This window comes from Salvelinus sp. IW2-2015, linkage group LG3, assembly GCF_002910315.2.
Source record: "Salvelinus sp. IW2-2015 linkage group LG3, ASM291031v2, whole genome shotgun sequence".
Lineage (NCBI taxonomy): Eukaryota > Metazoa > Chordata > Actinopteri > Salmoniformes > Salmonidae > Salvelinus > Salvelinus sp. IW2-2015.
This window is the reverse complement of record NC_036840.1, coordinates 17,029,326-17,054,391: the sequence shown is the minus strand read 5'-3', so window position 1 is coordinate 17,054,391 and position 25,066 is coordinate 17,029,326. Positions and strand designations below refer to the sequence as shown.

Here is a 25,066-nt window from a genome sequence, read left to right as displayed (position 1 = left end):
TATTTAAGCTGGTAATGAGGCGCTAGTCGATTCAGGCGCAGCTGGGAACTTTATGGATCGCGGACTCGCCCGTAGGTTGGGGGTTCCGCTGGAGCCGATAGATCCTCCCTTCCCCGTGCACTCGTTAGATAGCCGACCGTTAGGGTCAGGGCTGGTCAGGGAGGCCACGGTTCCACTGGACATGGTAACGCAGGGGGATCATAGGGAGCGGATTAGTCTCTTCCTTATCGATTCACCTGCGTTTCCGGTGGTACTGGGGGTTCCCTGGCTGGCAAGTCACAATCCCAGGTTTTCATGGAAACAGGGGGCTCTCCAGGGGTGGTCAGAGGAGTGTTCAGGTAGGTGTGTAGGAGTTTCCATCGGTGCCACGTCGGTGGAGAGTCCAGACCAGGTTTCCACTGTGCGTATTCCCTCAGAATATGCCGATTTGGCTATAGCCTTCTGTAAGAAGAGGGCGACTAAATTACCACCTCATCGACGAGGGGATTGCATGATAAACCTCCAGGAAAATGCTGCACTTCCCAGGAGTCACGTGTACCCATTGTCACAGGAGGAGACGCTGGCTATGGAGACATATGTCACGGAATCTCTGAGACAGGGGTACATTTGGCCCGCCACCGCAGTGAAGCTCCCGTGTTCGTACCGGGGGACAGGGTCTGGCTCTCGGAACCTGCCCCTCCGCCTGCCCTGCCGGAATCTGGGGCCGCAGTGTGTGGGGCCATTTTCCTTGAGTTTCTTTTTTGATGAAGAAAAAGGAGGCGTCTGTGCATTGATTATCGAGGTCTCAATTCCATCACAGTGGGGTTTAGTTACCCGCTACCTCTCATTGCTACGGCGGTTGAATCATTTCACGGAGCGCGTTTTTTCACAATGCGTATGATCTGGTGCGTATTCGGGAGGGAGATGAGTGGAAAACCGCGTTTAGTACCACATCAGGCCACTATGAGTACCTCGTCATGCCGTATGGGTTAAAGAATGCTCCAGCCGTCTTTCAATCCTTTGTAGACGAGATTCTCAAGGACCTGCACGGGCAGGGTGTGGTGGTGTATATTGATGATATCCTGATCTATTCCGCCACACGCGCCTCTCGCATGTGTCCCTGGTGCGCAAGGTACTTGGGCGACTGCTGGAGCATGACCTGGACGTTAAGGCTGAGAAATGTGTGTTTTCCAAACGAGCCGTTTCCTTCCTGGGTTATCGCATTTCCACCTCGGGTGTGGTGATGGAGTGTGACCGCGTTAAGGCCGTGCGTAATTGGCCGACTCCGACCACGGTAAAGGAGGTGCAGCGGTTTTTAGGGTTTGCCAATTACTACCGGAGGTTTATCCGGGGTTTTGGCCAAGTGGCGGCTCCTATTACCTCACTCACTGCTCCTATTACCTCACGCACTTACGGTGGTCGGCAGAGGCGGACAGAGCTTTCAATCGGTTGAAGGCGCTGTTTACCGACGCTCCCGTGTTGGCGCATCCAGACCCCTCTTTGGTGTTCATAGTGGAGGTGGACGCGTCCGAGGCTGGGGTTGGAGCCGTGCTATCACAGCGCTCGGGTACGCCACCGAAGCTCCGCCCCTGCGCTTTCTTTTCGAAGAAGCTCGGTCCGGCGGAGCGGAACAATGATGTGGGGGCCCGGGAGTTGTTAGCTGTGGTCAAGGTTCACTAGATTTAGGTTTACTATCTCTTATAGAACGGGTTCCCTCAACACGAAGGCCCACGCGCTGTCCCGTCTCTATGACACTGAGGATCGGTCCATCGATCCTGCTCCCATCCTTCCAGCTTCAAGGCTGGTGGCACCGGTGGTATGGGAGGTGGACGCGGACATTGAGCGGGCGCTACGTTTGGAACCTGCGACTCCTCAGTGTCCTACAGGTCTGAAGTATGTGCCGCTTGGTGTCCGTGTTCAATTGATTCGGTGGGCTCATACTCTACCCTCTTCGGGTCATCCTGGCATTGCGAGGACAGTGCGGGGTCTTAGGGGGAAGTACTGGTGGCCCACCTTAGCTAAGGACACGAGGCTATATGTCTCCTCCTGTTCGGTGTGCGCTCAGAGTAAGGCTCCTAGGCACTTGCCTAGAGGGACGTTACAGCCCCTCCCCGTTCCACAACGGCCTTGGTCTCATCTGTCGGTGGACTTTCTTACCGATCTTCCTCCGTCTCAGGGGAACACCACGATCCTGGTCGATCCTGGTTCTCTAAGTCCTGCCGTCTTCTCCCGTTGTCCGGTCTCCCTACGGCCCTACAGACTGCGGAGGCCCTATTCACTCACGTCTTCCGGCACTACGGGGTGCCTGAGGACATCGTTTCTGATCGGGGTCCCCAGTTCACGTCCCGAGTTTGGAGGGCGTTTATAGAGTGTCTGGGGGTCTCGGTCAGCCTGACCTCGGGTTATCACCCCGAGAGTAATGGGCAGGTAGAGAGAGTGAACCAGGAGGTGGYTAGGTTTCTGCGGTCGTATTGCCAGGACCGACAAGGAGAATGGGCGAGGTACGTCCCATGGGCGGAGGTGGCTCAGAACTCACTCCGCCACTCCTCCACGAACATGTCACCGTTTCAATGCGTGTTGGGCTACCAGCCGGTCCTGGCACCGTGGCATCAGAGTCAGACCGAGGCTCCTGTGGTGGAGGAGTGGGTGCAGCGCTCTAAGGAGACCTGGAGGGCCGTCCAGGAATTACTTAAGCAAGCGGGTGGACGGCAGAAGAAGAGCGCTGACCGCCACCGCAGTGAAGCTCCCGTGTTCGCACCGGGGGACAGGGTCTGGCTCTCGGAACCTGCCCCTCCGCCTGCCCTGCCGGAATCTGGGGCCGCAGTGTGTGGGGCCATTTAAAGTCCTGAGGAGGATAAACGAGGTGTGTTATAGATTACAACTCCCTTCCTATTATCGCATTAACCCCTCGTTTCATGTGTCTCTCCTCAGGCCGGTGGACAATCATCAGTAGATGCAGAAGTCGTTTCATTTTGTTGTCCACCACTGGGGCCATACTGTAGTTTCTCCTATGTCAGATTTGTAACCCAGTGTATTTTGAATGAATGCCTCTGAATAATGAGTGAGAGTGTGTCAGCTGTTATGGGTGACCAGGTTATCTACGGGAATCATCCAGACAGTTGGGAGGCATGATACATCAGTATATAGTTGTCTGAAAAGGGTGAGGACGATCTTGTCCCTTTGAACTATGATACATATCGCAAACACCAGTGGTTAATGCGTCTGACCAAGGACTTGGGCATGTCCTTCGTCGACAATTTTGACTCCTTCTGGAATAGGCCTGGCTACTTTGTGGAAGACGGAATTCACCTGGGTGAAAATGGCTCCCGGCTGTTGTCATCAAACATGGGAAAGGTTGTTGGTCAACTAAATTGATATGAGGACAATATTAACATTACATGTAAGTCAGTTTTTACCATCTCCTCTTTGGTCACTGTGAGAGTTCCACATGTTGTATCTGAAAGTGGTGACATGCCTAATGGTGCTAACCGGAGAAATGTCATTGCTATTCCTACTCTGTTTTCTTTTCCTAATATGTATAATCGAATCGTTGAGTATCCTGTTGTTCTGAAATCTCAAAGTATTGAAACGCCGTATGATTTTAAATGCAGAAAATGTTAAACATTTTTACATCTTAATATTCATAGTTTATTACCTAAAATGGATCATGTCAAGATCTGGGCCTCTCAGGCAGACCCTGGTATTTTTATTGTATCTGAGACCTGGCTAACTGATAAAACCCTGGACTCTGATGTTGCTATGCATGGTTACAATGTGTTTAGGGCTGATAGGAAAGGCAAAGGTGGTGGTGCTGCTATTTACACAAAGAATCGTATTTCTGTGTCTCTGTTAAAGGCTACTTCCAGTCCTAAACAATTTGAATTGTTGGCATTAAGTTTTCAGTTGTGCTCAAACTCAAGAATAACAGTTCTAGGAATCTAGTTACTAAATAAACTAATTGATTTAATTGCCATTTTTATTACCCCAGAGGTGTTGACCGCTGGAGATTTTAATCTTGCATGGGGAATGCAGAATGTTGATTGTCTAAATGATTTTTGTACTAATCTAAATTTGACCCAGCTGATTACAAAGCCCACTCGTCCAAACTTAAAGGACCCTACGAAATCGACTTTGATTGACCTCATATTTACAAATACTCCAGATAAATATGCTGGGAGTAGGGTATTTGCATGTGTCAGGGATATACGGATGCCTCGATCCAAATCTCGTTTAATCAACAAGAGAAATGTTTAACATTTCAATGAACAGGCCTTTTTTTGTGACCTTTATTTTTATGACTTTGATTGTATTGCATCTATACCTGACCCAGAGTTGGCTCTGAACCACTTCTCAAATGTTTTGTAGATAAACATGCTCCCTTTAAAAAATTTAGAATAAAAAATCGGTCTTGCCCTTGGTTCAGTCAAGAGCTATCTGAAATCATTCACAACAGAGATGCTGCCTGGGCCGAAGCTAGATTCACAGACTCTGGCCCAGACTGGCAGTCTTTTAGGCGGTTGAGAAATCTGTGTGTAAAACTGTTTAAAAAAGCTAAATCTGATTGTTATGTTAATACACTATCTGAATGTACAGGGAAACAAGCAAACATTTTGGAAAGCTGTTAAACCACTGAAGGGTTGTATCTCATCTTCTCTCCCCCAATAAATTAATAGAGATTCTGGCCCTATTACTGACAAAATTGATGTCATTAATGCATTTAATCACCATTTTGTCTCTGAAGGCATTTTATTTGAATGTATTTCAAAGACAGCTCTTGAAAAGAGTAGTTTGGATGTAGATGGTGAAAATCTATTGAATGATACTGAAAATGCTAGTGATAAAGAAGTCCTGGATGCTTTGTTAACATTAGACAAAAGAAAATCCACAGGGGCTGATCATTTGGATCCTAGTCTGTTTAAGTGTGCAGCACCCCTTATTGATGGCTCAGTAGCCCACATTTTTTATTTAACATTGTTATCAGGAAGTATTCCAAAAGCTTGGACATCTCTATAAGGGTGGGGATACAAATGATCTAGACAACTATTGCCCAATTTCAGGACTACCTTGTTTAGCTCAAATTCTTGAATCCTTGGTTAATGTACAACTTCGTTCCTTTTTATCTGATCATTGTATTCTTAATATAAACCAATCAGGGTTTAGGCTTGGGCATAGTACTGCCACAGCAACCACTCTAGTTGTTAATGATCTTGTCAATGCCTTGGTTGCTAAAAAGAGCTGTGCTGCCTTGTTTATTGATCTGTCAAAGGCGTTCGACACTGTTGATCATTCTGTTTTGCTGAAGAAATTATCAAGAGTAGGCCATGGGATATACAGCCTGTTTATGGTTTCAGAATTATCTTAGCAACAGAACTCAGGCCATCTTGATACATTTCTTGAAATTCAAAAAGATGTTCCTCAGGGTTCAATTTTGGGTCCATTATTGTTCACTTTGTATATTAATGACATAGGAAACACTGTTAATTATTGTAGCATTCATCTCTGTGCAGATGACACAGTTTTGTATTCCTGTGCCACCTCAGTGCAGCAGGCCATTTGTGAACTTCAGCATGACTTTGATTAAATTCAGAAATCACTTACATATCTTAAATTAGTGTTAAATACGAGTAAAACCAAGCTCATGCTGTTCTCTAGGTCACGAAATGTTGACCCTGAGGACCTGCATATTTGCACTATAAATGGAGCCCAAATTGAGCTTGTTTCTCAATATAAGTACCTGGGTGTCTGGATTGATGACAAGTTATCCTTCGTAACGCATATAAAACATCTGACTAAGAAGTTAAGATCCAAGATAGTTTTTTTATATGGAAATAAATCATGCCTTAGTATTAAAAATAGGAGAAAGATTGTTCAAGCAACGCTTCTCCCTGTATTGGATTTTAGTGATATTGTTTACATGCATGCGGCAATCTCTGTTTTAAAACCCTTGGACGCAGTCTACCATTCCACAATACGCTTTATCACAGGGGACAATTTTAGCACTCATCATTGTAGTCTGTATAAAAATGTGGGATGGACCCCTCTGTCTGTAAGAAGAGAGCTGCATTCTCTTTTATTTATTTACAAAGCAATCTTACAGAAACTCCCTTCATATGTTATCTTCCTTAATTGAGATAAGAATAATAAGTTACCAAACCCGTTCACAGGAATGGATAAAACTAGAGATCCCTTCAGTCTCCACAGATTTAGGAAAATCCGCATTTAGTTTTTTTGCCCCTAATTTGTGGAACAAGTTCACTGCAGCTAGATGTACTGGTGCACCTCAGATTTCAGTCCAAATAAATGCTTCATAGAGTTCAAGTAACAGGCACATCTCAACATCAACTGTTCAGAGGAGACTGGGTGAATCAGGCCTTGGTCGAATTCCTGCTCAGAAACCACTACTAAAGGACACCAACAAGAAGAAGAGACTTCCTTGGGCCAAGAAACATGAGCAACAGAACATTAGACCGGTGGAAATCTGTTCTTTGGTCTGATGAGTCCAAATTTGAGATTTTTGTTTCCAACCCTCGTGTCTTTGTGAGACGCAGAGTAGGTGAACGGATGATCTCCACATGTGTGGTTCCCATCGTGAAACATGGAGGAGGAGGTGTGATGGTGTGGGGGTGCTTTGCTGGTGACACTGTTAGTGATTTATTTAGAATTCAAGGCCCTCTTAACCAGCATGGCTACCACAGCATTCTGCAGCAATACTCCATCCCATCTGTTTGCGCTTAGTGGGTCTATCATTTGTTTTTCAACAGGACAATATCTCAACACACCTCCAAGCTGTGTAAGGGCTATTTGACCAAGAAGGAGAGTGATGGAGTGCTGGATCAGATGACCTGGCCTCCACAATCACCCGACCTCAATCCATTTGAGATGGTTTTGGATGAGTTGGACCGCAGAGTGAAGGAAAAGCAGCCAACAAGTGCTCAGCATATGTGGAAACTCCTTCAAGAAAAATATATTTTGATTTGTTTAACACTTTTTTGGTTACTACATCATTCCATATGTGTTATTTCATAGTTTTGATATCTTCACTATTATTCTACAATGTAGAAAATAGTAAAAATAAAGAAAACCCTGGAATGAGTAGGTGTGTCCAAACTTTTGATAGGCACTGTATATTGTTGTGACGTCCGTCGTTGAATGAGTGAGACCAAAGCGCAGAGTGAAAAGTGTTCAGGATAATTTAATAATGAAACACCAACAAAACAATATAAATATAAACTATATAAACAAACGTAAAGTTCTGCAGGGCTCTCAGCTACTGTGCAAAAACAACTTCCCACAAACTAGGGTGGAAAAACAGGCTGCCTAAGTATGATTCCTAATAAGAGACAACGATAGACAGCTGCCTCTGATTGGGAACCATACCCGGCCAACAAAGAAATAGAAAACTAGAGAATTAAATTAATTTGATCCTCTATTGCCTTTTCTTCCACCCAAATCACACCCTGACCTTACCAAATAGAGAAATAAAAAAGGCTCTCTAAGGTCAGGGCGTGACAATTGTGGAAGAAAAGGCAATAGAGGATCAAATTAATTTAATTATCTATCTCTTCGAGGTCACAATAGTTACTTCGTCTGCTATGTTATGGACATGTTCGTTTTTGAGATACCTCTTAGCACCCAACACTCCTGCTGAATTGTCCAGAACAGGATTCAAACATGTCTGATAGAATTTGGAATATGTGGCATAACCAAAATAATTTTGTTTTCCTATAACTCCCCCAAGAGCGCTACTTGCTGACAGAATTGGAAGAATTGCAGTATAGAAAGCTCATGTTCATCAAAATGAAGACTCAAATATTTACAATCGCTAGTAAACTCAAGAAACCCTCACCAAAACACTTCTCGTAGAACCTGGTTCTTTAAAAGGAATTATCTGTGTTTTTTCCCTGACTGATCATGAGTCTCCATGTTATGCACCAATTGACTGCACATAATAACATTTTCTAAAGGTCTTCAGTTCAGTTTATGTCATCAAATTAATATAATCAGCATATAGGAGGATACTTAGCATTTCATCATCACATCATACTCCAATATTTAACTCTTAAATTTATGTTGCCAAATCATTAATAAACATAGCAAACAAAGTCAGTGATACGGCGTCTCATTGTTTTATACCTGGGGSTGTGGGAAACCAATCTGTATGATATTCTTTAACACGCACACAGGCATTTGGTTTGTAGAGAGACTGCATTGTGTGATAAAATTTCCCATCAACCCCTGTCTTTATCAAACTATTGGTTAAAAGACCCCTATTTACAACATCTAACGCTTTCTGGAAATCATTGAAACATACAAAAGTAGGCTTATTTTCCTTTAGTCAATTTGTGACTATTGTGTAGACTGAGAAGATATGGTCGATACAGCCTCTGGATTTAGATTTTGTTCTTCCCCCAGAATGTTTTGATTTTCCAAAAAGGTCATTAACCTACTGTTGAGGATGGATGAATATCAATTATAGACCATACTTAGTAAACTTATGCCTCTATAGATCAGTGGCACTCTCTGGTAATTTTTTAAAGTTTTGTAATGGGTTTCACTCTACAGTGAATCCCAGTTGTTTCAATGGATGTTCTAGGGTAGGGGTTTTAGTTCTTGTCCTCGAAGGGCCACAAAGGTGTTACATTTTTACTTCAACCCAACATTTACACACCAGATTAAAATAAACAACTAATAGTCTTCACTATACACCACATTTACAAATTGTTTAATAAGATGTGTGTTAGTGTTAAGTGTGATGCAAATTCAGCCCTACAGGACTGGAACTGCCCAACCCTGGTTTAGGGGGAAAACTCACCATGGGACCTGGGGGTCCATGGAGCCCAGGTGCTCCAGGTTGGCCAATAATCTGCATGTGAGAGGGAGACATTCCAATCAGGTTGAACCAATATAACTCACATGGTTAAATAATCATGTGGTCATACACTGACAATTTGACCAAGCAGGCCTCTGAAGTGGAGTTCACTTACTGAGGGCCCTTGAGGACCAGACAGACCGGAATCACCCTTATCTCCTTTCAATCCATTGACGCCCTAGGAAACAGGACATTCATTATGACTTACTAAAGAAGGCTGCCTCAAAGTGTTCAAGACAGTCAGCATATCTTATCTATAGTGCTGTCCTACAAAATAAGTATAGTGATAGTTCTCGAAGTTGAAGCTATTTGCTTTCTCTTATTGAAGTCAAGAATAATTGTATATGTGTTAAGATTAGTGGAGAGACTCTTACTGGTAAACCAGGTAAGCCAACAGTTCCTTTTTCTCCAGATGTGCCAGGGATTCCCATGTCTCCTTTGGAACCTTTAAAACCCTGGGAAACAGTATATAGAGTAATCAGAATGACAATTCAAATGGGAAAATGTAATTGCAGGGGTATTAAATTCAATTCCTGGAGGGCTGTTCCGGAACTTCGGCGACTTTGGGCTGGATGTGTCAATGTGTTCATACATGCATAATCTATGAGCAGAATTCCCGTTTTAGCTCAATTAGACACAAAATCCACAGTTTGAAGCAACTGTTTTCTTAAATCTGTGTGGCGCTCTTTACCCTAGATTTTCCCACATGTGGGCAGCCCCCTAGCAATTTGAGTTCTAGCCAATGAGCTTCAGCCCCTCACCATTTAAGTGACAGCTAGCAAGATACACACAGCAGAACAAGAGAAAGAGCAATGACGTGGTGCACATATCTGCACATATGTGATGCAGTATGCAATTTTCGGGGACCACTTTTAGCTCGTGAGTGCTATTTTCAGAACTACTGGCTAAAAAGTATACAAAAGTACCAGAGAATCTCTTTAAGGTCAATGTGTCCAATGTACAAATCTTAAAGAATGGCTTTTGATGGCCTTTATCTTTACCATGCATGACTGGGTACTGAGACTTCTTGGGTCTACTTACCATTTCACCATCCAGCCCAGGGAGGCCAGGCATGCCTTGATCTCCCTGAATCAGAGAATGGATTGTAACAAACGTATAGCAAAAATGTATAGTGACTTGTTGCAGACCTGGGTTAAAATATTATTTTAATCACTTTCACATACATTTAGAAGTAAAAATTTGGATATTTTTTCACTTGGAAAATATTGGCATGTATTTGAAAATACAAATATATAAATACTCCCATGCATTTGAACCCAGGTCTATTTGGTCATAGGGTTCTTTGAAATAATGTATTTGAAACTAGTAGGCTATTTATAAAAATATATAAAAAAATACTTTCAAATAATTCTAAAAGAAGTTGTGAATTCGGTAACACATTTGAAAATAAGTAACAAATATCTAAATACGCATGTATTTGAATCCAGGCCTGATCTGTTGTGACAAATTGAGTGGATTATCCATTGTACAGTGCTTTCAGAAAGTATTTATACCCCTATTTATACCCCTATACCCCTTATACCACTCCACATTTCATTGTGTTACAGCACAACAAATGAATTAAAAACATTTAAAAAAAAAAAAAATTCTCACCCATCTACACACAATGCCACATAACGACAAAGGCAAAATATGTTTTTAGAAATGTATGCAAATGTATTGCAAATCTAATTTAAATATGTGTTCACACACCTGAGTCAGCAAATACAGAGGTGTGTCTTTCTGGGTAAGTCTAAAAGCTTTCCATTCCTGGATTGTGCAACATTTAGCCCATTATTCTTCTCAAAATTCGTCAAGTTCTGTCAAATTGGTTGTTGTTCATTGCTAGACAATGCGGGCCTCATTGCGGGCCCCGGACTGGGCACCCTTGCTGCGGGTCCCAGACTGGATACCCTCGCTGCGGGTCCCAGACTGGGCACCCTCGATGCGGGCCCCGGACTGGGCACCCTCGTTGCGGGCCCCGGACTGGGCACCCTCGTTGCGGGCCCCGGACTAGGGACCGTCGCTGGGGGCTCCGGACCGGAGACCGTCGCTGGAGGCTCCGGACCGGGGACCGTTACTGGAGGCTCCTCACTGGAGACCGTCGCTAGAGACTCCGGACTGGGGACCCTCGTTGCGGGCTTCGTGCCATGACTCCTCACTGGAGGCTTCGTGCCATGGATCGTCACTGGAGGCTTCGTGCCATGGATCATCACTGGAGGCTTCGTGCCATGGATCATCACTGGAGGCTTCTCTGCCATGGATCATCACTGGAGGCTTCGTGCCATGGATCATCACTGGAGGCTTCGTGCCATGGATCATCACAGGAGGCTTGCTCCGTGGAGCCGGAACAGGTCTCAACGGACTGAGGAGACGTACTGGCAGCCTGGTGCGTGGAGCTGCCACTGGGCTTACCAGGCTGGGGAGACAAACAGGAGGCCTGGGTCTGGGGGCAGGCAAAAAACTTTTGGGGGGGCTGCCTCTCGTGCTTGCTCTGTTGTCGTGACTCCTTGTAGCGAAGTCGTTCCTCCCTCGCTACTTCAGCTTGGTTCCATGGCAGGGTCTTGTCCCCTGCCATAACCTCCTCCCATGTCCAAGATGTCCTCCATTCTCTCTTCTCCCGAGCCCAAGATCCCTGCTCCTCCTGGCCACGCTGCTTGGTCCTTTGATGGTGGGTAGTTCTGTCACGGCCGTCAAAAGAAGTGGACCAAAGTGCAGCGTGGTGAGTGTACATTTCCCTTTTTATTTAAAATGTCGCCAACAAAACAACAAACGAAAGAAACAACCGTGAAGCTTACAAGGCTATAGTGCCACAAACAAAGTTAACTACCCACACTGAAAGGAGGGAAAAAGGGCTACCTAAATATGATTCCCAATCAGAGACAATGATAGACAGCTGTCCCTGATTGAGAACCATACCCAGCCAAGACATAGAAATAAAAAAACATAGAAAACAAAACAGAATGCCCACCCCAAATCACACCCTGACCAAACCAACTAGAGACATAAAAAGGCTCTCTAATGTCAGGGCGTGACACTCACCTTCCTTTAGACCAGGGAGACGGTGAGCTGCAGCTCATGTCCATTGTGGTTCGAATCCTGAATACCAACACGAGGGGGAAAACAAACTCCCCTCTCAGACAATTACTGAGACAGCTGATTAGCTGTATTGAGTAAAATAACTAGAAAAGCGAATCTAAGTGAGACTATTCTACTTCGCTCATCACCAATGGGAACCGTCGACACGCCTGGCTAGCCATCTTCCAGAGTGAACAACAGTAGAAAATGGGAAAGGGGAGACTCCTTTCGGACAATCAGAGCCATACAGCTTGCCACTGAATGGCCAAAAACCTTCCTAAGGAAGGCAGGTTCCGACCGAACAAAGGAACTCACATGTAAATACATTCATGATTTATTATTCCAAACGGGTGGGGGTTCGTGCGCAAACTATATGATTACTATGAGAATAGTTCTGAAATGTATCGACGATAAGTGTCTTTCTCTCCTTCTCTCTCTCTCTCTCCCTCTCCATGTTGTTGTGTAAAAAGCCACCATATTGTAAAAGTCCACTAGGGACCTTTTCTCATGTATTAAGTGTGTATGTTATCCTGTTACTATTTATTTAGCTTGTAAATAAATAATGAAACCATTTCTGTAGTACTGAATTATGAGTAAAGATGGGGTTTTTGCAGATGCATGAGGTTACGACTGTTCAGAATAATGATATGAGATAATGATTAATAAGATGACTGTTTATCAATGAAATAGATATATCTTACAGAGTTTAATTTGGGAGATGGTAACTCTTTAAAACAACCTCTTCCGTGGTGCACCAAATCCTAATGAGTGAATTGTTACACTATTAATTTAACCTCTCTTGGGTAGGGGGCATTATTTTCACGTCCGGATGAAAAGCGTGCCCATAGTAAACTGCCTGTTACTTAGGCCCAGAAGCTAGGATATGTATGAAATTGGTAGATTTGGATAGAAAACATTGTAATTTAGTTTCTAAAACTGTTAAAATAATGTCTGTGAGTATAACATAACTGATATGGTAGGCAAAACCCAGAGGACAAACCGTCCCCCATAAAAAAAAATATCAGCCAACCACTATTTTCAATGGCTGTCACTTTTATTATAAGGCAAAGTCCTCCCAGATTGCAGTTCCTAGGGCTTCCATTCGATGTCAACAGTCTCTAGAAAGAGTTTCAGGCTGTTTCTTTGGAAACATTTGCCAGAAATTGTAGTTTTTCTAGGTGGCTCCCATTTTGGCTGTAGTGTTTCCAAGCGCGTGAATGAGAGCGCGTTCTTTGGTATTTTTCTCCGGTAAAGACAATAACGATTCTCCGTCTTAAATTTGATCGTTTATTTACATATTAGGGTACGTAAGGTTTGATTATAAACGTTGTTTGACTTGTTTGGAAAAGTTTATTGGTAACGTTTGGGATTCATTTTGTATGCATTTTGATGGAGGGAAACTGGGTGGATTATTGACTGAAGCGCGCCAGCTAAACTGAGTTTTTATGGATATAAAGAAGGACATTANATTTTGATGGAGGGAAACTGGGTGGATTATTGACTGAAGCGCGCCAGCTAAACTGAGTTTTTATGGATATAAAGAAGGACATTATCGAACAAAATAACCATTTGTGATGTAACTGGGACCTTTTGGAGTGCCAACAGAAGAAGATCATCAAAGGTAAGGCATTTTTTATATCGCTATTTCCGACTTTCGTGTCACACCTGCCTGGTTGAAATATGTTTTTCATGGTTTTGTATGCAGGGCGCTGTCCTCAGATAATTGCATGGTGTGCTGTCGCCGTAAAGCCTTTTTGAAATCTGACACAGCGGCTGGATTAACAAAAAGTTAAGCTTTATTTTGATGTATGACACTTGTGATTTTATGAAAGTTCAATGTTTATAATTCTGTAGTTTGAATTTCGTGCTCTGCAATTTCACCGGATGTTGGTCAGGTGGGACACTACCATCCCACCTGCCCATAAGAAGTTAAATCGGGTAACAATTAAAGATAGTTAGTAGATTAAATAAATAACAGTCAAAAGATTAATGAAAGTAAAGTCACAACAATATGTACCCATTGTTCCTCTTTAGTGCATTCAACTATATGTTGCAAGTAAAAGCCTTAGGTAGCAAGTTGATACAATTCCAAGTCTGGAAGGTTAAAACCACCCTCAAAATTATATTTGCCCATATAAAGTCTGTTATGACTGAGTATACTTTTTCGGGGCAATTAGTATTACCGAAAATACATTTTAAAAAACTTTCATACTTTTGAATAATGGAATAGTTAGCTTTAAAAATGTGTTGTTTGTTACTCATTAAGCATCCTAAGTTATTTAATATTTGTTGATATCCTCTTAAAGGATTGCTGTAAATCGTCTTTTTATTTTTCCTATTGCCATTATTTTGTTTATTTCCACATTCATTCTGTAACCTGAGAGTTTTGAGTAATATAAAAATATTTATAGCAAAGGGGCATTGAGTTCTCAATGTTGGTCGTGTATATCAGGAGATCATCTGCAAATAAATTTAGTTTATATTCATATTTACCAATACTGATACCTGTTACATTTAAGTCCTGTCTAATTATTTCTGCAAGCGATTCAATTGCAAGTGCAAATTGAGAGAGGACATCCCTGTCTTGTGCCACTTTCTAAAGAAATTTTATCAGACAATGTATTATTCATGTATATTTTAGCTTTAGCATATTCATAAAATATTTGCATTAAATGTATTATTTCAGCTGGAAAGTTGAAAGCTTCCAAAGTTTTGAATAGAAAAGGGGTGTGAATTCTTTCTGAAGTCACTGTATGTACTCTGTGTTAGCTACACGTGTCAAATGCACACACACACACACACACACACACACACAACACACACACACACACACACCACACACACACACACACACACACCACACACACACACACACACACACACACACACACACACACACACACACACACACAATGTACTGAAGTTAAAACAGAACCATGATTTCAATACAATGATGGATTACCTTGATTCCCGCTGTTCCTGATAGTCCAGGAGGCCCAGGGGGACCCTAAATTCACAAGATTTTTTTGTTATTAAGATTGTATACATGAAAAAGACAGAGGTTGGCGTCAATTCCACTTAAATTAAAAGTCAGTAACCATGTTTCTTTACAACCATTTTTATGCAAGTGAAGTCAGTACCTATTGGATAAAAAAAACTCATGACAGGGCTGATGGAAACAGCAATTGGCTGTACATTTTCTTAAATGTTGGTAAAACAAAAATCCGTTCAAAAGGAGCAGATACATTTTTTGTTGGTGACGTAAAAAAGGGTTTCTCAAACCTGGTCCAGCCCCCCCCGCCCCCCCGCTGCATGGTATCAGCGAGCTGTTTGCTACAGATGTGGGATCTTAATTTGAGCCAGTTTACTACAGGAATCAGGAAATGTAAATTATTATGTGTATTATGATTAATTTACATTTTGTAGGGGTTGATACATTTATTGTAAGGGAAAGCCAAGTCTGATATTCCAAATAAGTATTTTTATACCTCAATACTAGTTTAAAATATCCTGTATTGCAGTATAGTTTTCCTTTTACAGGGTGATTAAATTAAGATCCTACATCTGTATAGCGCATATGCCAAGACCAGACTGGGCACATTTGCTGTTTATTGCAGAAATTCAAAACCATCAACAAAGAAAAAAAATCAGGGTGGAAATATATAAAACTTCTGTTGTTGTTTTGTCGCCCCCTCATCAATCTCCACACAATACCCCATAATGACAAAGCAAAAACAGTTTATTAGAAATGTTGGAAATGTTGGTACTGTTACTCAGTACATTGTTGAAGCACCTTTGGCAGCAATTACAGCCTCGAGTCTTCTTGGGTATGACGCTACAGCTTGACATTCCTGTGTTTGGAGGGTTTCTCCCATTCTTCTCTGCAGATCCTCTCAAGCTCTGTCAGGTTGGATGGGGAGCGTTGCCGCAGAGCTGTTTTCAGGTCTCTCCTGTGATGTTCGATCGGTTCAGGCTTTGGCTGAGCCAGGCTTTGGCTGGGCCACTCAAGGACATTCAGAGACTTGTCCCTAAGCCACTCCTGCGTTGTCTTGGCTGTGTGCTTAGGGTCGTTGTCCTGTTCGCCCCAGTCTGAGGTCCCAAGCGCTCTGTAGCAGGTTTTCATCAAGTATCTCTCTGTACTTTGCTCTGTTCATCTTTCTCTCGATCCTGACTAGTCTCCCAGTCCCTGCCACTGAAAACATCCCCACAGCATGATGCTGCAACCACCATGCTTCATCGTAGGGTTGGTGCAAGGTTTCCTCCAGACGTGATGCTTGGAATTCAGGCCAAAAGAGTTCAATCTTGGTTTCTTCAGACCAGATAATTTTGTTTATTCATGGTCTGAGTGTCCTTTAGGTGCCTATTGGCAAACTCCAAGTGGGCTGTCATGTGCCATTTACTGAGGAGTGGCTTCTGTCTGGCCACTCTACCATAAAGGCCTGATTGGTGGAGTGCTGCAGAGATGGTTGTCCTTCTAAGGCTCTGTCAGAGTGACCATCGGGTTCTTGGTCACCTCCCTGACCAAAGCCCTTCTCCCCCGATTGCTCAGTTTGGCTGGGCAGCCTGCTATAGGAAGAGTTGGTGGTTCCAGCCTTCTTCCATTTAAGAATGAATGAGGCCACTGTGTTCTTGTTGAACTTTAATGCTGCAGAACATTTTTGGTAACCTTCCCCAGAACTGTGCCTCAACACAATCCTGCCTCGGAGCTCTACGGACAATTCCTTCAACATCATGGCTTGGTTTTTGCTATGACATGCACTGTCAATTGTGGGACCTTATATAGACAGGTGTGTGGCTTTCCAAATTATGTCCAATCAATTGAATTTGCCACAGGTGGACTCCAATCAAATTGTAGAAACATCTCAAGGATCATAAATGGAAACAGGATGCACTAAAGCTAAAGCAATTTCGAGTCTTACAGGAAAGGATCTGAATACTTATGTAAATAACGTGTGTTTTTTATTTTGATATACATTTTCAAAAATGTCTAAAAACATGTTTTCGCTTCATCATTATGGGGTGTTGTGTATGGATTGATGAAGATTTTGTATTTATTTAATCCATTTTAGAATAAGGCTGCAACATAACAAAATGTGGAAAAAGCTTAGGGGTCTGAATACTTTCCGAATGCACTGTATATCTTGATTACATAAGTATTCAACCCCCTGAGTCAATACATTTGAGAGTATTTGTTAGTATTTCTGGGTAAGTCTCTAAGAGTTTTGCACACCTAGATTGTACAGTATTGCCATAAGAAAGGGGTTGAATACTTATTGACTCAAGACAAGACATTTCAGCTTTTAATTTTTAATACATTTTCTAAAAACATAATTCAATTCATAACTCAATTTTAAATTCAGGCTGTACCGCAACAAAATGTTGAAATAGTCAAGGGGTGTTAATACTTTCTGAAGGCACTGTGCATATTTCATACAGTAATTATTGGGATTTGAACTCACAATCTCTTTGTTCATGGCATACCGATCTTCCTGCTATGCCAATGACTGACTACACCTGTATTGCTACACTTTGCACTTCAAAGTAAATATCAGCTCTGTTAAAAGTACACTCAAGTACAACTATTGTATTTATCATAGTGATTGAGGAGTAACATTAAAACAGAGTAATATGCCCCACCAACATTAGACAACTATACAGAAATCCTTAAAATTGCTGAAAAATATTAATCAAATAAATTATGAGATGAACTGATAATTGACACAGAAATGGTGATATAGCAGGAAGGTCAGAATGCCGCGAACCAAAAGGTTGTGAGGTAAGGAAACCTGAATAACAATTACTCTATACATGAACATGCACAATATAATCATGTTCAGTACCAGTCAAAAGTTTGGACACACCTACTCATTCCAGGTTTTTTATTTGAATACTATTTTCTACATTAGAGAATAATAGTGAAGACGTCAAAACTATGAAATACCACATTTGTAATCATGTAGTAACCAAAAAAGTGTTAAACAAATCAAAATATATTTTTGATTTTAGATTCTTCAAACTAGCCACCCTTTGCCTTGATGTCAGCCTTGCACAATTTTTGCACACTCTTGGCATTCTCTCTGTAAAGAAACCAGTACTAAAGGACACCAATAAAAATAAAGAAAAACCCTGCAATGGGTAGGTGTGTCAAAACGTTTGACTGGTACTGTATGTCAACCTGTGTCAAATATCTAAGTTGAAAACATTGTATGTTAAAAGCACTGTTTGTGTGTGTAACCAGTTGCACAGCCTTTTTTAGTTAAGATGCCAAAATAATAGTTGAGACGAGTTGAGCAAACACATCATTTTATGTTCACTGAATTAAGTTTGGCCCAACTAAACATTTTAAATTCAGGTAACACTTTAACCGAAAAGTTGAGTAAACAAAAAAAGGCTGTTACTTAGTAATAATTAATTGATTTTTTTTTGTAACCAGTGTAAGGGTCTATTTATAGCTACGTTCATTTGATAGCTGAACTTTAATATAAATAGAAGTTACAAAGAAACCTGGGATGATCTTAAGCCAGAAAAGTTGTTCCACACATTACAATATGAAACAATCTGTTGATACACATGAACTTTCCAGGTAACACATGAATGGGGCAACATGGTAGCCTGAGTGCCAGTCTGTTTGTGCTATCATGCCAACTCCTTTTCACTCATTGTCATCATGCCAAACAGCTTGACAGCAATGGAGTTGGAAAGAGCACAAACAGATCTAGGACCAAGCTAGGAACATGGTGGTATACTCACATGCACTTCAGTTTGAATAATTTGTGGGAGATAATGTCTAGTGTCTTTCAATGATTGACAACATTTTGATGGACTTAGACAATTCAATACATTTCTTTCACACTTGGGTGACCACTCCCCATCTGAAAAAGTTTACGCAATCTCACAGAAGCACAAACACGCAATTTAGGATTTGACGTTGTATTAGTGTTAAAGGGGGGGCTGAACATTTTTTAGCTTTTTAGAATCGTTTGGATTCAGTGGCCATCACTGAATCCAAATGAGAGTTGGCTTAATGTGGGTGTTTGTTTTTTTGGTGTTGTGTGTGTGTTCGCACATGGGAACTGAAGTGTTTGTGCATTCACTCTGCCATACAAGCCAAAACAGCACACGCACAGTTACAGTCACTCACCCTTCTAGATAACTTGAAACAGTCTAACCAGGTCTTGTGTCTGGAAGTAGCCTAGGCTAGCTAGTGCTAGCCAACTACTTTTGCCAATTAGCTTCAGCCGGCTGGTGTGCGACCGTGGCAAAGTTGGTTTAACTTTGGATAGGCCATTCCAGGGCTAGTTATGGACCATCCATAAATTACACAATGTAAATGGGATAATATTTTTATGTTGCACACCTTTTGGTTTTCTCATTAAATGCTTTCAATATTTGTATATGTATTTCTACAACTGTTGCGTAGCCTTTATTCTGTGACATACCATGTTTTCCTAATCATCTCGCTAATATCAGTTTTGGACAAGACTGACTATGCTTCTACACCTGCATTGCTTGCTGTTTGGGGTTTTAGGCTGGGTTTCTGTACAGCACTTTGAGATATCAGCTGACGTAAGAAGGGCTATAATAAATAAATTTGATTTGATTTGATGACCAAAATTATCCTATTCATAAGTGTAAACTTGATAATTATCCTATTAAAAGTGTAAACTTGTCGTCAATTTTGACACTGGAATAAATGTTTCTAACTTATATCGATGCCACATAGACCGATTTCAAAGGAGAAGTAGCTCTTTTGTTTCTTTATGCAAAATGCGTGGGGGGAAAAAAGTATTTAGTCAGCCAACAATTGTGCAAGTTCTCCACTTAAAAAGATGAGAGGCCTGTAATTTTCATCATAGGTACACTTCAAACTATGACAGACAAAATGAGAAAAAAAAATCCAGAAAATCACATTGTAGGTTTTAATTAATTTTATTTGCAAATTATGGTGGAAAATAAGTATTTGGTCAATAAACAAAGTTTATCTCAATACTTTGTTATATACCCTTTGTTGGAAATGACAGAGGTCATACGTTTTCTGTAAGTCTTCACAAGGTTTTCACACACTGTTGTTGGTATTTTAGCCCATTCCTCCATGCAGATCTCCTCTAGAGCAGTGATGTTTTGGGGCTGTTGCTGGGCAACACGGACTTTCAACTCCCTCCAAAGATTTTCTATGGGGTTGAGATCTGGAGACTGGCTAGGCCACTCCAGGACCTTGAATGCTTCTTACGAAGCCACTCCTTCGTTGCCCGGCGGTGTGTTTGGGATCATTGTCATGCTGAAAGACCCAGCCACGTTTCATCTTCAATGCCCTTGCTGATGGAAGGAGGTTTTCACTCAAAATCTCACGAAACATGGCCCCATTCATTCTTTCCTTTACACGGATCAGTCGTCCTGGTCCCTTTGTAGAAAAACAGCCCCAAAGCATGATGTTTCCACCCCCATGCTTCACAGTAGGTATGGTGTTCTTTGGATGCAACTCAGCATTCTTTGTCCTCCAAACACGACGATTTGAGTTTTTACCAAAAAGTTATATTTTTGGTTTCATCTGACCATATGACATTCTCCCAATCTTCTTCTGGATCATCCAAATGCTCTCTAGCAAACTTCAGACGGACCTGGACATGTACTGGCTTAAGCAGGGGGACACGTCTGCACTGCAGGATTTGAGTCCCTGGCGGCGTAGTGTGTTACTGATGGTAGGCTTTGTTACTTTGGTCCCAGCTCTCTGCAGGTCATTCAGCTATGGGGGGGCACGGTCACCCCCGTGTGGTTCTGGGATTTTTGCTCACCGTTCTTGTGATCATTTTGACCCCACGGGGTGAGATCTTGCGTGGAGCCCCAGATCAACGGGGATTATCAGTGGTCTTGTATGTCTTCCATTTCCTAATAATTGCTCCCACATTTGATTTCTTCAAACCAAGCTGCTTACCTATTGCAGATTCTGTCTTCCCAGCCTGGTGCAGGTCTACAATTTTGTTTCTGGTGTCCTTGACAGCTCTTTGGTCTTGGCCATAGTGGAGTTTGGAGTGTGACTGTTTGAGGTTGTGGACAGGTGTCTTTTATACTGATAACAAGTTCAAACAGGTGCCATTAATACAGGTAACGAGTGGAGGAKAGAGGAGCCTCTTAAAGAAGAAGTTACAGGTCTGTGAGAGCCAGAAATCTTGCTTGTTTGTAGGTGACCAAATACTTATTTTCCACCATAATTTGCAAATAAATTCATTAAATATCCTACAATGTGATTTTCTGGATTTTCTTTTCTCATTTTGTCTGTCATAGTTGAAGTGTACCTATGATGAAAATTACAGGCCTCTCTCATCTTTTTAAGTGGGAGAACTTGCACAATTGGTGGCTGACTAAATACTTTTTTGCCCCACTGTATGTGTTAGTTGGGAAAAGAGGATGAGGAGCAGGGGAAGGCCGGGTAGGGTTGGGTTCATGTTGGGCCAAAGGTGCATAACTCATATATCACACAGACAGAATAGAGGTGAATTACCGTCACTGTAATAGTGGTAATCTTCTGTGGTCCGCCGGGGAGGAGGGGAAAGATAAGATAACGGGTTAAGCACCAAACAAACCTATGTGTCAGCAAGCTTTTCATTTCTCCCTCCTTGCTAAGCTAGTGTACAAACTGTTCCAGATGGAATTTGAACTGTCTGGAAAATTCAAAAACATTGTACAGTACACCCAGTTTGCTAATGGCTACTTTGGCCAGTGTAGGGTCACAAGCAATTTCCGATAGCAGGATAAAAATTGATATTGTCATAATTTCATCTTTCCTCAGAAGCACTAAAGTATACCCATTCAAGTCCATTAAGACTATGTAATAAAATATATATATGGATGCTGTAAATTTGACATGATTGTGGTGGGTGCCACATAAAACATATTTCACCATTAATCCAAGGTAAAATAGTACTTAAGTTAAATAGAGGGAGATCAAAACAACTCATCTAACAGAAATAAAGAAATACAGCTCAAAATGTACTACATACAGCAGGTAAAAAATTGCCAGAAAACAATGTTTAACTAAAGCTAGAGAGTAGACCATGATGTTTCTGACCTGTAAAGCCTCTTGGATGTTACCGTTGTAATCAATGATTTCAGTGGCTCCTTGGTCACCTTTCTGCCCAGGGGGTCCCTGTGTGCGGATACCATTTACAGTTGAAGTCGGAAGTTTACATACACTTAGGTTGGAGTCATTAAAACTCGTTTTTCAACCACTCCACAAATTTCTTGTTAACTTTTCTAGGGTCAGGGGCAGTATCCTGAATTTCCGCCTGTCTGACGTGCCCAAAGTAAACTGCTTGTTACTCAGGCCCAGAAGCTAGGATATGAATAGAATTGGATAGAAAACACTCTGAAGTGTCTAAAACTGTTACAATAATGTCTGTGAGTATAACAGAACTGATATAGCAGACAAAAACCCGAGGAAAATCGATCCGGAAACTTTTTGGGGGAGCTCCGAATTACTTCCAATGCAATGCTATTGAAAGATCTAATTTCCACCTCCCAGATTGCAGTTCCTATGGCTTTCACTAGATGTCAAGAGTCTTTATACAAGGTTTTAAGCTTGTTTTGTTTTTTTAAATGAAGAAGTATTTGTAGTCGTTCCAAGTTGAGTGCCAGGGCAAAAGTACTCTTCTTGCGCACGTGGACGCGCTTTTCGTTCTTTTCCTTTGCAATTGAACATAGTAATCTCCATCTGAAATATGATAATTTATTTAGATATTAGACAACCTGAGGATTAATAAAAAACATTGTTTGACTCGTTTGGACGAACTTTGCTGGTAACTTTTTGGAATCCTTCATATGCATGTTGAAGGACTGGATTATTGAATTCAATGGCGCCTACTAAACAGTGTTTTTGAGATATAAAGAAGGACTTTATCGAACAAAACGACCATTCATTGTGTAGCTGGGAGCCTTGGGATTGCAAACAGAGGAAGATCTTCAAAAGGAAGTGATATATTTAACCGCTATTTGCTATTTCGTGACACCTGTGCTGGTTTGGAAAATATGCTAATGTGAGGCGCTGTCCTCAGACAATCAAATGCTATGCTTTCGCCGTAAAGCCTTTTTGAAATCTGACAACGCAGTTCGATTACCAAGATTCTAAGATAAAGAATCATGTATGACACTTGTATTTTCATGAATGTTTAATATTACGATTTTTTATTTTGAATTTGGCGCGCTCCGATTTCACCGGATGTTGTCGAATTTGATCCCGCTAGCGGGATCTCCGCGCTAAGAGGTTTTAAGAAACTATAGTTTTGGCAAGTCGGTTACGACATCTACTTTGTGCATGACACAAGTCATTTTTACAACAATTGTTTACAGACAGATTATTTCTCTTATAATCCACTGTATCACAATTCAAGTGGGTCAGAAGTTTACATACATTAAGTTGACTGTGCCTTTAAACGGCTTGGAAAATTCCAGAAAATTATGTCATGGCTTTAGAAGCTTCTGATAGATGAACATGGTAGCTTTTGAGTCAATTGGAGTCAATTGGAGGTGTACCTGTGGATATATTTCAAGACCTACCGTCAAACTCAGTGCCTCTTTTCCTGACATCATGGGAAAATCAAAAGAAATCAGCCAAGACCTCAGAAAAAAATTGTAGACCTCCACGAGTCTGGTTCATCCTTGGGAGCCATTTCCAAACACCTGAAGGTACCATGTTCATCTGTACAAACAAACAATAATACGCAAGTATAAACACCATGGGACCACGCAGCCGTCATACCGCTCAGGAAGGAGACGCGTTCTGTCTCCTAGAGATGAACGTACTTTGGTGCGAAAAGTGCAAATCAATCCCAGAACAACAGCAAAGGACCTTGTGAAGATGCTGGAGGAAACCAGTACAAAAGCATCCATGTCCACAGTAAAACGAGTCCTATATTGACATAACCTGAAAGGCTGCTCAGCAAGGAAGAAGCCACTGCTCCAAAACCGCCATAAAAAAGCCAGACTACGGTTTGCAACTGCACATGGGGACAAAGATGGTACTTTTTGGAGAAATGTCCTCTGGTATGATGAAACAAAAATAGAACTGTTTGGCCATAATGACCATCGTTATGTTTGGAGGAGAAAGTGGGAGGCTTGCAAGCCGAAGAACACCATCCCAACCGTGAAGCACGGGGGTGGCAGCATCATGTTGTGGGGATGCTTTGCTGTAGGAGGGACTGGTGAACATCACAAAATAGATTGCATCATGAAGAAAGGTATATATTGAAGCAACATCTCAAGACATCAGTCAGGAAGTTGGTCACAAATGGGTCTTCCAAATGGACAATGACTCCAAGCATACTTCCAAAGTTGTGGCAAAATAGCTTAAGGACACCAAAGTCAAGGTATTGTAGAGCCATCACAAAGCCCTGACCTCAATCCCATAGAAAATGTGGGGGCAGAACTGAAAAAGTGTGTGCCAGCAATGAGTCCTTTAAACCTGACACAGTTACACCAGCTCTGTCAGGAGGAATGGGCGAAAATTCACCCATCTTCCTGTGGGAAGCTTGTGGAAGGCTACCTGAAACATTTGACCGAAGTTAAATCATTTCAAGGCAATGCTACCAAAGACTAATTGAGTGTATGTACATTTCTGACCCACTGGGAATGTGATGAAAGAAATAGCTGAAATAAATCATTCTCTCTACTATTATTCTTAAAATAAAGTGGTGATCCTAACTGACCTAAAACAGGAATATTTTACTTGGATTAAATGTCAGGAATTGTGAAAAACAGAGTTTAAACGTATTTGGTTAACTTCTTGTGAATAGGGGACGCTGTTTTCACTTTGGGAAAAAATCGTGCCCAAATTAAACGGCCTCGTACTCTGTTCTAGATCATACAATATGCATATTATTATTACTATTGGATAGAAAACACTCTGAAGTTTCTAAAACTGTTTGAATTATATCTGTGAGTAAAACAGAACTCATTTGGCAGCAAACTGTCACGTTCCTGACCTTATTTCCTTTGTTCAGTCTTTGTTTAGTTGGTCAGGACGTGAGCTGGGTGGGCATTCTATGTTATGTGTTTCTATGTTTGGTTTAGGGTTGTCTAACTAGCCTGATATGGTTCTCAATCAGAGGCAGGTGTTTTACGTTGTCTCTGATTGGGAACCATATTTAG

At 41.7% G+C, this 25,066-nt stretch overlaps 1 protein-coding gene across 1 annotated transcript in view; it reads right to left on the bottom strand.

Moving 5' to 3' along the window:
* The window catches only part of LOC111951675 (collagen alpha-1(XXV) chain), a 140,151-nt gene that overhangs the window by 21,653 nt on the left and 93,432 nt on the right, over positions 1-25,066 (bottom strand). Inside the window, exons 16-22 of the mRNA XM_023969897.2 lie at positions 21,993-22,070; positions 21,426-21,449; positions 14,889-14,933; positions 9,890-9,934; positions 9,223-9,303; positions 8,964-9,026; positions 8,792-8,842 (exon numbers count right to left, since the gene is read on the bottom strand). Of these exons, the coding sequence (XP_023825665.2) occupies positions 8,792-8,842; positions 8,964-9,026; positions 9,223-9,303; positions 9,890-9,934; positions 14,889-14,933; positions 21,426-21,449; positions 21,993-22,070 (387 nt within the window). The remainder of the gene's footprint in view (positions 1-8,791; positions 8,843-8,963; positions 9,027-9,222; positions 9,304-9,889; positions 9,935-14,888; positions 14,934-21,425; positions 21,450-21,992; positions 22,071-25,066) is intronic.